The sequence below is a fragment of the Coffea eugenioides genome, chromosome 5, assembly GCF_003713205.1.
Source record: "Coffea eugenioides isolate CCC68of chromosome 5, Ceug_1.0, whole genome shotgun sequence".
Classification (NCBI taxonomy): Eukaryota; Viridiplantae; Streptophyta; class Magnoliopsida; order Gentianales; family Rubiaceae; genus Coffea; species Coffea eugenioides.
This window is the reverse complement of record NC_040039.1, coordinates 22,958,513-22,978,092: the sequence shown is the minus strand read 5'-3', so window position 1 is coordinate 22,978,092 and position 19,580 is coordinate 22,958,513. Positions and strand designations below refer to the sequence as shown.

The window sequence follows — 19,580 nt, the reverse complement described above, 5'->3', positions numbered from 1 at the left end:
TCTTGATCAAGTTTGACTGATTAGATTAAATTTTCGGGCCAACTATTAAACCAAATTGTAAACATGACCAGTTCATGATTCGACCGACCAATCCAGTTTAATTTTTAAAACACCGTCTCAAGTACGAGAGCAAAATTGTGGCTTTCAAATAAAATTTGCGTACAAAATCTGCTAGGAAGTCCGGTGTCTGCGTCAAACTACACGACCACTATACAGGAATACAATGTCAACCCGTTGTTAGACGCTTAAAAATGGCCTACGAATTCCCAATCAATGAACTTTTAAAGGTTCCAGATATCTGTAGTCAGAAGAAAGGCCAAGAAAGTTCACATTCCATGCCCCATCTTATTGAGCTCCAAAATCCCATAGGTGAATTGTGGTATCCCTGGAACAAGCAGCCACATGCCTTTCATCAGCAACTAGGGCATTCGCGTCGCCTATTCTTTCTCTAAGACTGTACAAATATTCTCCATTCTCTATGTTCCATACCCTAATAACACCTGCGGTGCATAGCATTGCATATCCACCATTCATGCACCCCAAAACATCCCTCTGCGAGGCTCCCCTCATGGTGAATCTACACACTTCCTCCAATGTGCCAACTAGCCGAACGCTTGCCGAACCACGGTTATCCACTACCATGAATGATTGACCACTAGCATCGACACAACCTACTACAATTTCCCTCTGAAACACTTCCTCTCCCAATATGATATCCGGGTTTCTTAAATCAAAAACCACGACTCTAAGGTTTGTGCATCCCACTGCAGCTTCATGGCTTGTGACTCTGATTCGGCCCACAAATTCTGTCAATTGATCAGTAAGTAAATGCCACCCCATTACAGCTTCTGGATCAGTCAGCGAACCGCCAACAAAAACTAGCTCTTCAGTCTCGCTATTCCACACGTGAAAAGCACGCCCAGGAACACCTGCAGAACAAGAAAGAAGGTTCATATATACCATGATTACTTATTACATGAATTAGAAAAAATAATTACAAGTACATTGAAATGTTGCTACACTATTATATCTTTATATACTAATGATAGAATTCAGGCACCTGCATAAAGGCCAACCCACCACCGATTACATCCTGTGAAGTCCACCAAAGCACCGTCATTGACAACTTCCCCTGGATGAGCTCGGCGTGGGGGGTTGGGATAGTTAATCATTGCAACATGAATGTCACCATCGAGTGAGGCAAACACGACCTGAGTATCAGATAGGATGATTCCGGACACAGAGCTGGAGAAGCGTCCTAGGCGATCACGGTGATGAGGATGGAATGTTGAGACATGAAGCCTATTGGGAACATGGAAAAGGCACACAGAACCATTGGATAAACCTGCTGCTAGGTAGTGGTCAGACAGCGCAAGACGGGTACAGGAGATACCCTCATTGTTATTGTTGTAATCTGCTGGGAGCAATTGCAGGGTTGCGTAAGCATATCCGTGCAAGCGGAAGTTATTAGCAGTACGATGCCAATAAATAAATTCTTCTGCCCAAGTGTTGTGGGTGAGAAGCAGCTGCTCACGGTTCCAAATACGCCTTGTTAGGTTCTGCCATAGGAGGTCAGAGCGTGATACAGCCCGCCATGTGGAACATACCTGCGTTGATTCACCGAAAAGTCAGCGCAGCCACAATCTGAATTTCGGACATTTTTCCTCTCAATCTGTCTAGAAGGAAAGGGAGCGACACAAGTTTGAGCTGCGGATTACCAGACGGCTTATGGATGGGTATCAATGGCAAAAATATTGTTTAATTTCCTGATCATGTAAACGGTGGGGTAACTATGTCTCTCATGCCATAAAAGGAGATTAATATATGCTTGGATAGAGGTAGATGACTTCCTAAAACAAAAAGTTATACTATTCCAAATTTGTTTGGCTTGCAGTTAATCCTCTATTTACATGTGTTCTTATGTTCTCAATAATTAGGATAAAAAAGTATAAAAAAAGCAATTAAGATGGCTATACCTTTTTGAGCATGACTGCGCAAGTTTTAATCTGCTACATTTGACTTGACCAAACTATACTTGAGAAGATGGGATTACATGTTTAGATGTTAAGATCATTAAGAAAATGAAAAATTCACTATGATGTCAACTCGCTTTAGTAGTGCCCTTTAGATGTTGTTCTCCCATTTTAATTCTTATTCTGGCAATAAATAAGTACTAAAATACCACAAAATTATGTATTTGGGCCGTTTTAAGAAATCAGTAATATATGTTTCCGCGACCACTAAACATTCGATTATCACCCATGAGACTATCGCATGCTAAAAAATTCTTAGTACCAAGTTCAAAATTAACCCGAACATGTAATCTGGTCAACTCGTAATTGCATTAACATTCCAATTAGGAACGAGCAATAGAGATAATATTTCTGAAAATTTCACTGAAAGCAACATTTTACATTTTATAAGTATATTTTAGCAGCTGCTCAAATAGCCAAGCCAGGCTTTACTAAGTTGACCAACACGTTCTACTTAACTTCTATTCAGGAATTTTTTGTTAGGTTACTAATACAATATGTTTGAAAATGTCGAAAGAAGCAACAGCAAGCAAATAAAGTATAGCAACTTGTACATTTTGATTTGCATATTCCATTCAAGATTAAGATCTCAAAATGAAACTAAAACAAAAAGTTAACATGTTTTTGAATGGAAATTATTAAGCGGTTTTACATAAAGTACAGAAAAAGAGAACAAGAAGATAAGCCAAACGTTGGTTACAATCTGTTAAACTTACTGACAACCCAACACGAGATTTTATTGGCTTTGCTTGATTTCTTGGTCTATTTTGACGTTGCAAGAATTTAACCGAGACAAATGAAATAAATCCTTGTCCACTTTTAACTGGTTTAAAATTCATTCTGCAGCTAAATTTGATTGGACCAACGAAGTCCTATCAATAGAAGACAAAAATTAATCTTGTCAACGGTGGCTAAAACCAAGAATGTATGAAGAACATGGAGTCCGGGCGAAGCAAGCTGTGTTGAGCCCCTTGACTTTGCAAGATTTTGAACATGCATGAAACTTAGCAAATTAACACCTTTCAGTTTTGAAGAATACTTGTTTCCCTTACCATTGCCCACTGTACTATGCGAAATCTTAATCCCCTCATATTACCTCTCTAAACAACTATTTTCTTAGTTCTGCTAAAACACAAAACTAATTACTCTTTAAATAAAATAATAAATTTAAAGATTTTACAACAAAAAAGAAACTTATGACACCATTTTAGATGTACGCTGTAGCCACTGATTGTTAGTCTTGACTCCACCACTAGAAGATCATCATTTAAAATTTTTTAGGGCTATCAATCGCGTTCTCTTAGCCAGACTTTTGCAAGTCTAAACTCAGTTCACAAATTAAATAGAGCTTTTGGAATTTCGAACTCGTGTCTAGATTAGATGGCTCAAACTTGACTTATAATTTTATGAGTTTCGGCCTGAAATCGGACTTAGGCCAAGCTCATAATTGTATTTAATATACGTTTAATAATTATAATTATTATAAATTTATATATATTACTAATATTTTATGTTATAATATGTATAATTACAAATTATAGATATAATTATATTATTTTATGTATATAATTATACTTATACACAGGCTAGGCTTTAATTGGGTGTAAGCCTAGCAAAGCCAAAGCTCGACATACATTCAATTCAAATTTAATATTTAACCTCAATCTCTATCCGCTCCAACTAAACAATTGGTTCAGCAGGCTTTTTTTGAGCTGGGCTTTGACTGACCCAACTCATTAATAGTCCTAAAATTTTGTTATACTGTGCATGAGTGCATTACACGATTAATCTACTTTGATCTCTAGACATTTCTGGGATATTTGCTTCACGTTCTTTTTCTTTCCGGTCCTGATATTAAAAGCAAAGTATTTGGCTAAAATCCCAGCTCATCCCGCTATCCTTCCTAGTGGCCAAACACCTTTCCCATTCGGATGCAGGTATATCATCAATTGTCCTATACTCCTTCCCGTCTATTTGTTAAGAACTGCAGACACATTAGGTGACCAACATCGTTGGGGCTACAAAGAAAATACAATAGGTTTAGCCCCTATTAAAAGAAAATACATCGTTGGGGCTAATAAAAGGCTTGCGCCCTTTATTAGTTGATGAAGAGGATGGATTAAAGACTTTCATTTTTAGCCCCTAGAATGTTTGTCGTAGGATTTATCCCCCACAGGCCCGGAGGACCAAGAAACATCCAAAATTTGTAGTGTTGATCAAAATGTATTGTTTGTAAAATCCAAAAACTAAATCCTTCATTTCAAATATGAAAAAAAGGTACGAGGAATAAAATGTACAAACAAATTCATCGTTTTCCCAATATTTTCAGACTCGAATCATTTGGTCCAATATTTTAATCACTAAAAATATAAAATAGACCCACATGGATATAATAAGACAAATATAATCAATAAAATTGTCGTCCGATTATCAGCTGAAAGGTCAATCTAATTCAGTCTTCGAACAAAGCAGCCGATGGCCGATCTTTTACTCCTTTTATTTTAATAGCGATCCAAATGATCCCACTACAACTTTTCCCATATCTCTTATCTCTAAAACTTAGAACTAATCGTATTTCCAATATGGCAACGATTTAAAAAGGGTCAATTCCACTTTGAACCCTTAAACTATTTACCTGATCCCACTTGAATTGTTCAATGTTGATTTTGAATACTTTAACCCCCAACGTATGAAATCTATCCCTTTAATTCTTGAACTTCAATTTTCTACATTTGACCCCTTAAAGTATGTAATACCCAACACATTTTAGTCCTTAAATTTTGAGCACCACTTACCAACTATTCCATTTGTTTTGGTTGTGAGACGAATTTCATACTTTAGGAGGTTAAGTGCCTTAATTTAAAATTTAAGGACTAAATTAGGATGAATTTCCTACTTTAGGGATAAAGTGCCCAAAATTGAAGTTTAAAAACTGAAGTGGAAGTGCATTTATAGATTGAGAGTAAAAAGTGGAATTAAGCCATTTAAAAATAGCATAAAGGCATGATAGTTTGGTTTCCCAGCTTACGGATTATATCTTTTTTATTAGTTGTCAATTCTGGACTATAGAGGACAGTAGTAAACTGATTCATTCATCTGCAGCAAGTGTTGGCAAACATTCGATCAAACATACAATGGTATAATTTCATAAACCTCCCTTCAGGTTTCTAACTATTGCAAGTAGCTCCCTTTTAGTTTAAAAAAATTACACCTACCACCTCTATTATTAACATTTTAATAACAATATAAATCCAATATGCTAAATTTGTCCTCAAAAATTCTAAAATACCTCTTTGTTAGAAGAGGGAAAAACTCACTCATCAATTTCTTCCACACTACAACTATCGCAAGCAGCATAACCATTAGTCTAACGAACTAAACAAGCCACTTCAATTTAATCTCTACATTCTCACAATTTTGACAGCTTACTTCCCTTCCCAAAACTTCCTGTGCAAATTAACTATAACAATTAAAGTTTGCCTCCAACCTAATCTTTGGCCTCAAATTTTTTTTCCCTAAATTCATTATTTCAATTGATCAATGTCACTATCCAAATGACTGCAACCTTTTTTATGCTAAAATAATCTAACCCACCAAGAATACCAACACAGAGCAACCAAAAGCAATACTAGAAAACACATCCCATATCTCTAGGAAAATTCGATTGCAATTTTTATATCCCAAAAATCTTTTTGGCACAATCGACATAATAACGTAACCTTCCTCAATCCATGTTCCATTTTAGCCATCACTTTTTATTTTCTTGTCTGTACTCTATATCACCGCCATCCTTTTCATCTTCATTTAGTTTGACAACAAATCTGCCCCCACAAATTGTCATTTGGAAATTTTAATTCAATAATACTTATAAAAAAATGGAAAACAACAAAAAAAGAGAGAGGATTTGTTTCTATAATTATGAGGATTCGAGATGTATCAAATGAGATGGCTGCTGTGGAACAAAAAGTGGATTATGAGATGCAAGAGAGAGAGTCAGAGAGAGAAAAATATTTTTTCTATACGGCAAGCGTTGCTTTAGAATGAAAAACTAATTATACTTGTAGATTTTTTTAAGAATTATTTATAAGTGAAAAATATTATAGTCATTTTACTGCATGAAAAGGATTAATATAATTATTCAAACCTGAAGAGAGGTAAGTGAAACTGTCAGAAACCTCTCCTGAGGTTTCCGAAATTATCCCAAATAAAATAGTATATGTAAATTTATGAGACAATTCTGACGGCTGTACTTGCCATTTGTAATAAGAAAAGCTTAACACATAATTTCTGGAATTTGCAGTTGAATTATTTCATGCTTAAACCAATTTTACTTTCACCCAAATGAATTGTTAACGTATTCAAATGCAAAATTATTCTTCAAGGAATCTGCCTAAGCAAGGACGGGGCTACAGATAGTGACTCCTTGCCATTTTTCTGGATAATTGGTTGCAAAGCCTAAATGGTGCTAAAAGAAAGGACCTAAAGTCAAAATGTTTCGTCAATTTCACAATATGCAATACAATTATTTAACTTATGCTAGAGTTACAAACTTTGTACAAACTAAGGAATATGAGTATTGTTCTTGTTGAAGAATTCAGATACTTTCATTTTTCTGACCATTCTTATCAATTAGATTTCTTTAGTTGGGCTCATACATAAACTTTTTGTTTACTGTTTCCATCTATTGTCGTATTCATCGAATTTGTTTGGCTTCCAGCATAGCAATAATTTAAGGCAATAATCATATATATTTTTACAGTTCGTATTAAAGATATAATCATAATTTGGGAACGGATGAATTGGATGGTACGAGAAAAATGAATGTAAGTGAGAGTCCCGGATTCAGGATCTTCCACTTACATTTTGAAAAAAAATGTAGCCATAATTTCAATAATAACTTGATTAAAAACCTTCTTATCAAACCGTTACACACTTATAAGTGTTGTACTTTAACATAGTAGATTGCTGGAGGGCTTTACTTCTTTTGTAATTCTTGGTAGTCAATGAAGGAAAATACACATCAAGACTATATTTTCAACTTTTTAGAGCGTGAAACGTTTCCCACCACGTGTTTTGAGGTCTACAATTTCCGGATTTTTCATATCAACTAAGAAGAGATGTGATTATTAGAAAAATCTATAAAGGAACCAAATATATAAATCTAGGCTTTGTACGTGATTTCACTTCCCTAAAGAAAATTATACCCTCACTATGTTGCTACTAGGTGTATAGCGATTTCCTCCAAGATTTACAATACCAAACTAGAATTGTCCTTCAGCAAAATAAAAGAAAAAATTCTTCCAGCAACGATTTCAGAGAATTTTAAATTTTATTAGTAAAGAAGAAGCATGAAAAGGGAGTTAATCAAATGTCTAATACGTCATTGATAAAGTATTCAGACACCCATTGATGAACTAACATTTCTTTAAGAGATAAATGTGGTTTTAATCCACAATATTGGCACTTGCAATTTCAGTCCCCAAAGTTTCGATTTGGTCCCTAATGTTTGGCACCTAGTGCGATTTTAGTCTCTAAAATTGTGATAAAAACAAATCAGGCCCCAATGTTTCCAATGTGAAGCAAATATAGGACAATTAATGAATTTTCCAAATTATTAGCGGAATCAATTAAGTGCAGTCACATGTTCGTTAAATTAAATTGTTTAAAAAAGAAGCAAAACAGCAGTTAATTTTGAACAATAAGAATAATTGCCATTATGGTACTTGAGTAACTAATTAACTAGGAAGCAAGAAAAAAATTGTTAAACTATATGCAAAAGTTGAGTTAGGATTTTTCTGTTTAGGGGTAATGGAGATAGAGAATGAAAATGAGTTCTAGATCAATGAATTACATGTTCGAGCCTTCAATTTTGTAGTTTAACCAATTTTTTTTAGTGGTTCATTAGTTTACACCTGAGTTATTAATTCTTAATCTTGTTTAAAGTTAACCACTATTTTATTTTTTTATTCTTACATTCAATATGTTGGACATGTGACTAAATTTTGTTGGTAATTGGGAAAAAATTTTCAAATATCCTAAATTTTCTCTAAATTGGACAAATTGGGGATGAAATTTGTTCTTATCAAATTTTAGGGACTAAAAGTGCAAAAGTATTAAATATTAGGGACTAGATTTATTTTTGTCAAATATTTAAGGACTAAAACTGTATAGGAACTAATCATTGAAGACAAAATCTACATTTTTTTGTGGCTTTAAAATAAATAACGTCCTTATGAAAATTTACCTCTATATAAAAATGAAATTCAATGAATAAACACATCCCTTAGGCCTTAGTAGGGCTATGAGCAACTAACTAAAACTGCTCGATTTTAATTGCTAATAACAAATATAACCATTAAATATAAAACATTCATCTATAATTTTGGAATTTGTTCCAACTTTTTAAATTTAATTCAATTAGTATAAAATATATGGCGTTTGATAATCTACTAACTTTTTAATGTGGGATTTTCAAATAATACATCATTCACTATTAGTTTACATCTCACAATGATAAGTTTGATTAGATCGCGTTAGAAATTTGCTCTTAGTATACATCCTACAATGATACATTTGATTATACAGTGTTTAGAAATTTACCCCATGATGCCCAATACAAAGTTACGAATTCAACCTTGATCCAAAAGATTAAATCGACAAAGTTTAGACTCTTAATCTATATATTAAGCACTCTCTCTTACTCTTAACCTAATGGAGGACAAATAACCCCTATTCATGAACACAACACTGCTTACCTTAGTCTATGGTAGTTTTGCTTTTCGGGTTTAAGACCATAGATTCAAGAAATGAAATTCGGAAGAAAAGCTAACAAAAATGAAACCTACACAAGTAGAAGATAGAAAAGCTGTAGAAGAAGAGAGAAGGATATTAGCCGAATGAAGTGAAAAAATTTCAATCATGTAACAAGAAGGAAGATTTCCATATAAATGTCTCCGTGGACCTCTTCAAAATCATTCAGAGCATATGACATCTAATACACATGGAGATTTGAAATTAGCACATTTAGAAGTACAATAGAGCTTACAAATGCAGATAAAAGCACTCTATTCAAAGTTTTAGGCAAATAGTGCTACATTTTGGTTTCACTAACGTTCATAAAGTTCATACCAAATTTAGAATTCAAAATAGACAATGTTAACATTTAATTGCATCTTTTTTCACCCTTATCACTGACTCAAATTTCATTTCTTCGACTTCTATAAATAACACCACAAAAGCTAACACATTATTGAGAAGGTTCCATGATTCTGGAGAGTGGTTACACTTACATCATGTATGCCGAAACAATTGGACAGTCACCTACAAGTACGTTATTTATAATTTACATATAATCACCGTTCAAATTTGAGATCTTTCACCTTTCTTTAATATTTGTACTATTTTGTTATACTCTATTACAATTATTACCACAAGTCTAGCTATTTGCTTGATAAAAGAGACTATACATGGTAGAAATTTTCTCAAGGGTGGTTCTATAGTCACACTCCTTCATCTTAAATCTACTGATTTGATACAATGATGACTTGTACTACTAATATTGATGATTTACATTATTAATATTGGAATTTGTCCAATGTGCAGATTTAGAATGAAGGAATGTGTATTTAGCACTTCCTCTCACTCGACAGAATCGAACATGACAAAATATGTGTAATTTTGACCCTAACTTCTAGGAAGTTAGGTACGTGTGGTACGCATCCCATCCAATCTTGGATTCTATGATCTCAGCCCTTCTCGATGACCCTAATCGGAGTTCAGAGGCTTATTTATGTCGAAATGGCATGTTCCACCCCGCCCCCACTTTTCTTTCTTCTACACTTAATTTAAAACGCATTGAATTTCAGGTAGGTTCTACTCTTTTTTCTTATTTTATTTTCTGTTATAAAGGTTGATTCTAACCCAAGACAATTCTCTCAAGCATTCTTTCAGTGCTAGTGGAGGCAGCAAAGTGGCACTCTCAATGCCAAAGTTAGGGACTGTAGAAAAGGAGAATAAACAAAAAGATCAGGGAGAATAAGAGGAATTAGGGGTGGTTTGCGGTGAATTTTTGGGATTGAGGTGGCTGGGATTTGTTCGTTAAGGTTTTGGTTTTGGATGTCGGTGTGGTGGTCTTTAAGGTGGTTCATGATTGTAATAGATAGGGTGGTGGCGTCAGCCTTGCGAGAGTGGAGATGTAAACGTTTAGTCAAAGGGGAGAAAATTAGCATATTTTTCTAACATGAAAAATGTATCCCCGGATGGCAGTGTAAAAGATGTAAAATATGGTGGAAATATTATTCCAATGTAGAAATCCTACAGTGGAACTGAAAAATAGTTCGAGAATTGAATTGATTAAAAAAAATTATAAAGGACAAAATTGATATTAGTATAAAACTGTAGAGACCAAATTGGCAAATTTTCCAAGTTTAAAACCACCTTAAATGAAACTAACTTTTACAAATAATTATGATTTTGATTATGTATACAGACACAGAGTATGCCTTATTTCCAGCATAAATAAAGTCTTGCGTCATATTTGGACAGAGATTGTTTGGAAAAATTTTTTAGAATATAACATAATTTGTGATATGATATATGTGAGATATAAAGGTAATTTGAAAATTTTGTTTTTAAAAAAAGTATCTAAATGAACACCATTTGCATGGTCCACCTTTTAACCAAGTAATAAGTCACTCCTCAACTTCTAAAATGATATTTTTTGTCACCCCACCTAATTTCAAGATTAATTGACAAATATGACGTAATTTAACCAGTAATCTAATTGTGAAAGCTAGCCCTGAAATTACACGAATTGTGGATGTGTTTGGATAGAAGATTATTTGAAATAATTACTGTAGTGTTTTTTGTGATATGATATATGTAAGATAAAAAAGTTATTCGAAAGATAAAAGAACATGTTGAAAAATGAGTTTATAATACAAGTAAATAATTTTTCGCAAGCAATTCTATCCAATCCTTTTATAAGTTGAGATGTTAAGTGGAAAGTCAAAATAGAAATAAGTTACTTGGTAACACTGAACCTTGTTAATTATTTAAAGATTTCTTTCAGTAGTTTCCACTAAATAAAAAAAAAGGAGATTTTATTCACACGCCCTTTCAAAAGTCTTTAAAAACTTTCACATGAACATTTCATGTAATTAAGTAAGAAAAGTGTGCAAGTTCTCAAAAAATATAAATGTGAGGAGATATTTTTTTTTTTTAAATGTAATGCGAGGAGATATATACAGTTAAAACTGAACTCATTATTCATCATTCTCGTATCCAGCAATGGTGAAAGTCTTGTCGGGTGTTGCCCAATTCCCTTACACAAATTATTTGATCCATGTAACTATATAGATTTGGGTCAACATTGGGTCCCATTAGAAAAGGAAAAAGAAGAAGAAAAAGGCACAGAAATAAAAGTAAAGAAGGGCACTTACTCAATACCACCGTCTAACAAGCAATTGGCAAATTTTTCGTTTGTTTTATGTCTTTTTTGGCCACATGCAAACATGACAAGCATTTAAATAAACCCTCATTTGAGAAGCCTAGAAGCCCAAATATTCAATTGATGCTAGTGTATTGACCAAGAAAAGCAATAGGGTGGGAACGATAAAATCATGCTTGCTTTTAATTTTTTTTTTTCTTTTTAGGAATGCTTGCTTTTAGTTTCAAATCAAAATATTGGGTGGGCAAATCCCAGACTGATAATGAAGTTGAGAGACCATCAGCCACACATGCAGTCTGGGAGTAGTATTTATTATGGGACTTTTTTTGTTTTTTATTTTTTCCTTGAAGCTGGAGTCACGGAGTCATGCTTGTCTAGGCATGCTATTGCAAGTAATAGCAGCAGCAGCAGCAGCAGAAGCAGCCCGGCTGGAGAGATTAGAGGCACAGAAAGCTCAGGGAAAAAGTGCAAAGGGCAGTGTGCAAGTGTGTGTTGTGTGTGTAAGAGAGGAGAGATGATGAGAAAGAGAGAGAGAGAGAGATCAGTGGGATCAGGAAGTCTAGTAGGCAAAGTAGGGCGTAGGGTTTATGCTAAGGCAAGACTAAGACAAGCCAGGGTTGCCTGATAAATAAATTCGACCTGTCATGTACTACTATACAATAGCCTATACGGCTATGTGGACTTCTTGTACAGGTCTCTCTCTCTCTCTCCGCAGAAGACTAGCTCATCATATTACATCCTACTGTCAAGAAATAAAAAGAGTGAGAAACTGACTTCTTTCTGTTAAAGTTTACAAACCAGGTGAGAAGATAAGGTACAATAAGTACAATCGCAGAACCAAATGCAAACAAAATCCCGATATTGTACTTATTCTAATGCTTCGTCATATTCTCACGTCCGCGATCATATTCCAATCCCATTTCTAGAAGAGCAATCCAATAGTTTGTGCGATATTTTCAAGTGGTGAAGACTACTGGAACTTCTTTTTTTTTTTGGACAAGAAAAAAGAAAGGAAAAATATCAAGAGTAACTTCTCTCTTTTTTTCAGAAAATGAGAAACTCAAAATTAAGATTGGACAATAAAAGTGGTTGTCTGAACCATGTTATTTCGCAGTTTTTATAAAAAAAATTACATGTGTAATACTTTTTTTAAGATTTTAATATATGTGAAATAAATGAGAATAAAGAAAATATGTTAAAAAATATTCATTCAAAGATCTTTTAAAATTATTCTAAAAAATTGCAATTCAAAGCATAGTTTCTCTTTCTATTTTTTCTTCAATTGATGCAACCAATATTAAAATACGGTACGTAGATAGACATCTATGATCTATTCGCAGGAAAGTACAAGCAAATATATAGACGTGTAGCAGGATTATCTAGGACCCATATAAGACAAAGATGGGTGATATCCATCTATGTGGTCCAAAAAGCTCATATAAACATCGGATTACATGCATGCCTGCTTTTTATACTGTGCATGACCTCTTTCTGTACTCTCTCTCTTTCATTTCCAAGAAAAGGTAACCCAAGGCCTGTCTCATTGAAGGCAACGAATCTTCTTCACTTGCTCAGCGACTCGCTAGTGTTTCTTTGACTCTCCTAATGCAACAACAACTACGTCTCAAGCAAATGAGAGAGACCCTCAGTCTATTGACCCAGATAGCACCTTGATGGTAACACTTGCAAATTGATGGCACAAGACTTGATTACAGCCTAATAAATTACCTAGGATCAAACGTTTTGATCTAAATGAATGCATCGTAAGCCACTTGTGATAGTAAGTCTGAAGTAATATAAGAGGACACATTTTTTCGAAGGCAATATAAGAGGACACATATATGCCAAGAACCAATTTTCATCACCGCATGCAGTCCACTCAACCAATTGCGATGACCAGTTTTGCCACTAATGTTTGGATAGAAAATTATTTGAATTAATTATTATAATATTTTTTATTATATAATTTTTGTGAAATGAAAAAATATATTAAAAATATATTTATAATGCAAGTCAATAATTCTTTGACATCAAATTATCATCCAAATACACCTGATTCGTTCTTTGGCTTATTGAAGTAATTATTCAGTCATACCACAAGCAAACTAGAGACGGTTAAACGAATTTGTTGTACATGCATAAACACTCAAATCTCATATTTTCTTTTTTTTTTCTTTGTCTAGGTCACAAATCACAAATCTCAGTTCTGATAAAAGGAATTGAATCACAAAATCCACCACATCTCAAGATCTGGTATACCGTTTATTAGAGGAATTAAAAATGTACACTTGTGTCTCCCAGAAAGAAACACTATTAAAATCCCACTTGCATATAGATATATTGCACCCAATGCGCCCTAATGTTTCCTAAAAAAAGTAAAAGTCCATTTTCACATTAAAATAGGTTATCAGTCTAAATCTTGATTACTGCGTAACATATGGGCGGTGCAATCCTTTCCACAATCGAGCATTACAAACTTACAATAAGAAAACGAAAAAGTGTTATCCGACAAACTTGGCAAAACAGCCCGAAGACAATTGATTATGCAATCATCTATGTCTTAAAGTCCAAAAGAAGCTTGATAGGTATATATATATATATATATATTATATTTGCTGCCTTGAAATCTACATGAGGAATAATTATAATCAGCATGCGAGAAACTCTGAAGAAAATAAAGTGCACCTACAATAGATCTGCAATTGATTTAGTACAGAATAACATATTATCATCAGAATTTCAGGGGAAATTTTTTTTTTTTTGAGAGTAAATTCAGGGGAAGTTTAACCAAAAACAAAAAAGTTGTCCTTGGTCAAACTAAGCAAACACAAAAATCCCAGTAGCACCAGAGACACGTCTGAGAAAGCCTGAATACTCCGTTTTTATTGAGAGCTTCCGTTAATAAGAATCTCAATTCACTACACAACTGTCAATTTGGTGGGTACGTAAAAAAAAAAACCAAAAAAAAAAGTCCCAACTGTCTCCATCATCATCTCTAGGAGGGAGAGAGAAAGAGGGGCGAAAGGCTTGGAAAGTTCATTCAAAAAAGAATGGGTATTTCTAGAGATCAAAAGGGATGATGCAACGAAATGGAAAGGAGCTTATTAACTAAAAAAGACCCTTTATTTTTTCCTCTCGACATATGTACACTACCAACTGTAGAAGTACGAAGGTCATCCTAAAACTAAAAAACTCTTGCAACATTTGGCTAGGGCAAAGACGCAAAGTAGAAAGTTTTATACTCCTGCATAGCATTTTCAACTCCAAAACTGATCATCCTATTTGTTCTAAACTACATATCCGCACAGCAGAAGATGTTCATGTAAGATATTAGAGGTTGTTTCGAGGTGTTAAAACTGCATAGTCTTCTATTTGTTGAAGAACAATTCTGCAATGTTGTTGCTTCCTGCTATATAACAGTCCGAAACTGATTGGTTACATTAGGATTGTGGTGGGTATATTATCTAAAAGGGTGTCCATGAGTTTCATTCCCATGCACCTTTTTATTCCCAAGCATTATCTAACGCCAAGGTACATAAAACACACATTGGAATATTAAGATGAATTAGTATTATACCACCAGCGTTATTAATACAGGAAGCAGAGAGCACCTGAAAGAGGCTGCAGAGAGCCGGAGCAGCAGAAAGGCGCCCAGTGGAGCGAGAGGCATCAATGGAGACTTGGGCAGCCAGAGCCTCAAGAAAAGGGGCCGGCCAGACTCGGTTTCCAAATCGTCTGCGACTGCGAGAGATTGATGGTCCTTCAAGTTCACCGCCACCGTCTCCGCCACGACCACCATCTCTGCCTCCAACTTCTTCTGACGAAGAAGGTGAAGTTGACATATATCTATATATATATATATATATGTTTGCGTGTGTGTGTTTTGGTGCTTTTGTTTTGATTCGGTGTTATATACAAAGTACTGTGCTACTGCATTTGAGAAGAATCCGTTTATGGTATGGAGTCCTATTTATACTGAAGATGTCGGAAAGGCTTGTGGGACCCGCAGGGGCCAGTAAGTATAATGCAGCCAAATTTTTTGATACTTGAAAGCGGTTAAAAAGGTTAAGTCTGGGTCCACTGCACCAAATAAGCATCGCACCATATAGGCAAATTTTTTGAAATATCGTTAAAATTGAAAATTGTGTTTAAAACTAATAAAATAAATTACTATCGTAAGAATTGAAATATTAGAGAAAGAAGTAGAGGAATGGAGAGTGATTATTCTTATGATTCCAACTAATCCAAAAGTCCTCACAAAAGGTGTCAATGTACCTCTATATATAGGTACTACAAGATTAAAGGTATATCAATTCTATTAAACACCCACTACTAAAAGAATATGAAGAAACCTATGAAACGATTTCTCCACTACATGAATAGATTTATGGATTATAACTTCTACACATAATGTAACCATAAATCAAGAATTAATTCTCTTGGGAATACAAATGGACATCCACACTTTAAATTGTTTCATAACACTCCCCCTTGGATGTCCATTACACAAAGAATATGCCTCGTTAAAACCTTACTAGAGAAAAATCCCTCGGGACAAAAACCCTAGTGAAGGAAAAAGAGTACACTATTCTTGTGTATTAATTTCTCCCTCTGATGTAAACATCATTTGAGATCTTTTAATCGTCGCATTTCAATATTCTTCACCAATTGCACTGAGATATGGTACTTCAGGACCAAGTATCTCTTCATTTTCCTCTCGCGGTTTAAAAGGATCCTTATTATGATCTAATGATCTGACAACCATTGGAGTACTTAATGTATATGTTTTATCCATATAAAATCGCTTTAATACCTTCTGGGTATATGTAGTTTGGTGGACAAAAATTTCACTCTTCAAATGTTCAATTTGTAAACCAAGGAATTTTATTTTTCCAAAATCTTTGATATCAAATTCCTTCTTCAAATATTCAACATTATTTTGAATCTCTTCAGGAGTTCCAATCAAATTTAGATCATCAACATATACAACAATTATCATAAATTTTGATCTATTTTTCTTGATAAAAACACATGGACATATTAGATCATTGGTATAACCTTCTTTAGTTAGAAATTCATTGAGGCGGTTATACCACATACGTCCTGATTGTTTGAGGCCATACAAAGACCTTTGTAATTTAATAGAATAAATATCTTTAGGATTTGATTTGCATGCTTCAGGCATGTTGAATCCTTCGGGGATTCTCATATAAATATCATTTTCAAGATTTTCATATAAATATGCATTAACGACGTCCATTAGATGCATATCTAATGTTTCATGTACTGCAAAACTTATAAGATATCTAAATATGATAGCATCCACTACAGGTGAATACGTTTCATCATAATCAAATTCAGACCTTTGTGAAAATCCTTAAGCTACTAGCTTTACACCTTTAGGTGTTTGGACTACAAGTCCAAAAACTTTTGGTAAGAGGGTATCAGATTCGGGGAATGGAATGAACCCCATAAATGGTGTTTGGTTCACTGGAATGGGAATTGAAATCTTGGAATGATTTCTAAAAATTTGGTGTTTCTCCATTCCCAAGTATTTTGGTGGGTTTTGTCCGATTCCCAAGTTTGATTCCAAGAAACAAATCCAATTACATATTATAATTATAATATTAGTACATTATATAAATATATATTATAATTATTTAGTTAAATATAATTATATTCATATAATATATATTATAAATTTATTAATATTATATAATAATATATTTATAATATATATGTATATTTATAAGTGCATATGATTATAATATACACATGTATATAATATTAATAAATTATATAATTTTATTTATATTTATATTTATTATTATAATTTTATTAATATTATATAATAATATATTTATAATATATATGTATATTTATAAGTGCATATTATATGTGCATATGATTATAATATACACATGTATATAATATTAATAAATTATATAATTATATTTATAATTATATTTATTATTTTAAATACAATAATATATAATAATTACTATATCTAATATTAATATGCATTATACTTATATAAAATATGAGTACAATTAATATTTATATATTATATAATTATAATTATGTATTTATTTTATAGCGTTTGTATAATTATAATTAATTATATATATAATATTTAATTTAATTAGTTACAAACTTATAATAATGATGTTATTGTATTATATAATTATATATTATAATTATTTAGTTAAATATAATTATACTTATATAATATATATTATAAATTTATTAATATTATATAATATTATATTTATAATATATATGTATATTTATAAATATATATTATATGTGCATATAATTATAATATATACGTGTATGTAATATTAATAAGTTATATAATTATAATAATTATTATTTTAAATATAATAATATATAATAATAACTATATTTACTATGTAATATATATTATATTTATATAAAATATTATTATAATTAATATTTGTATATATTATATAATTATATGATTATATATTTATATTATAACATTTGTATATTTATATTTAATTATATATATAATATTTAATTTAATTAGTTACAAACTTATAATAATAATATTATTATTTATATGTATTATATAATGTGTATTAATTTATGTAATATAATTAATATTATCAATTATACTAATAATTATACATGTTTACTAATAGAAATTATTAATTAGTTAGATTAAATTTACTAATACATTTATACTAATATATTTAATTAGTGAAGATTTCTTATATCCCATTTACAAAGAGCCAATAACTATCATTTACGATGGGGTTTATAATATATTTATTATATTCCATTCCGAAAGAGTTGACAAACCAAACATCAACTATAGTAACGATACACATTCCAGGTACTTGAACCAAACAAATGTATTGGAATGAATGACCTCATTCCAAACCCAAGATATCCGAATCCGAATCCGAATCCGATACCGATGTGCGAACCAAACGCCACCTAATTCAGATTGGATCACATCTTTTCATTTTGGCCAATCATTTCTATACCGACATTCATCAACCGATTTAGATTCATGATCCTCATCAACTTCTATAATATCAAGTGCTATATTTCATTAGACTCCAATTAAATTTTCTATGATTTCATTCTCTTCAAGAGTTGGCTCTTCAGGAGGGACCTCTTCAAGAGATTGAATTTTGTTATGACATTCATTCAAGAGATTGAATTTTGTCATGATATTCATTTAATCTCCGGAGCTATTTGAAATCAATTTACACCTTATTTAGATAAGCCGACCTTAAATTTATTTGTAGCACATGTGTATGTCCTTCGGGGACATCAATTTTAACCAGAGTATTTTCTGCAAGAATAGTTGATTTAATGACTCTTCTGGAGTCGATAAATATAACTGATAATTGGTTTGCAACTTTCTGCAAATGAATAATCTCTTGAACTTCCAGTTCACGTTATTTTGTATGAGGATCGAGGAAATCCAATTTTTTTAGATGATTTCCTTTCGGTTGATTTCTTCCTCCCCCTAATGTCGGGAATTGTAACTCATCAGAATAAATAAATCATTCAATAGATCACCCATCAATATTTTACGATATTTAATCGTAAAAGGTGATTCATACCCGACATAAATTTTAAATTTCTTTTGGAGCAATATATAATATAAAGGGGGTATGTATAAATACTTGTCGACTCTCAAATATTCTCACTTTTGTCAAATCATATATCCATTGGGATCAATAAACTTCTGGTTTACTGCAGGTGATAATTATAAATCAAATGAGAATGAAGACAACTATATCGATAACCATTTCTCTCTCGAATGGTTATTATGATATAATCAACCTTTATCTCATTTGATTTCTAAACATGATCTTTATCATTGTCTCATTTAGTGTCTCAATTTGATATCCATTTCAACGGATATTCAAATTCAATAAATTTTTCGAGACATGATAAAAAATAGTGCTTTATTTATCATAAACTTTTCTTCTACAGGAGAAATATAGTAGTGGCTCTTCTGGAGCTTTCAATCAGTTAAACACTACCACTGATTGTGTTTATCTCTCTTATTGGAATATAGTGTATATAGTAACACTTATTAATGAGACACATATCAT

At 32.5% G+C, this 19,580-nt stretch overlaps 1 protein-coding gene across 1 annotated transcript; it reads right to left on the bottom strand.

Moving 5' to 3' along the window:
- Positions 1-345: 345 nt before the first annotated feature.
- Positions 346-15,323, bottom strand: LOC113769988 (transcriptional regulator STERILE APETALA). Its single transcript, XM_027314333.1, has 3 exons — positions 15,093-15,323; positions 1,061-1,607; positions 346-929 (listed from the first exon to the last, which is right to left on the bottom strand). Exons 1-3 carry the CDS (start codon positions 15,321-15,323, stop codon positions 346-348), a joined length of 1,362 nt encoding a protein of 453 aa, XP_027170134.1.
- Between the last annotated feature and the right edge of the window lie 4,257 nt (positions 15,324-19,580).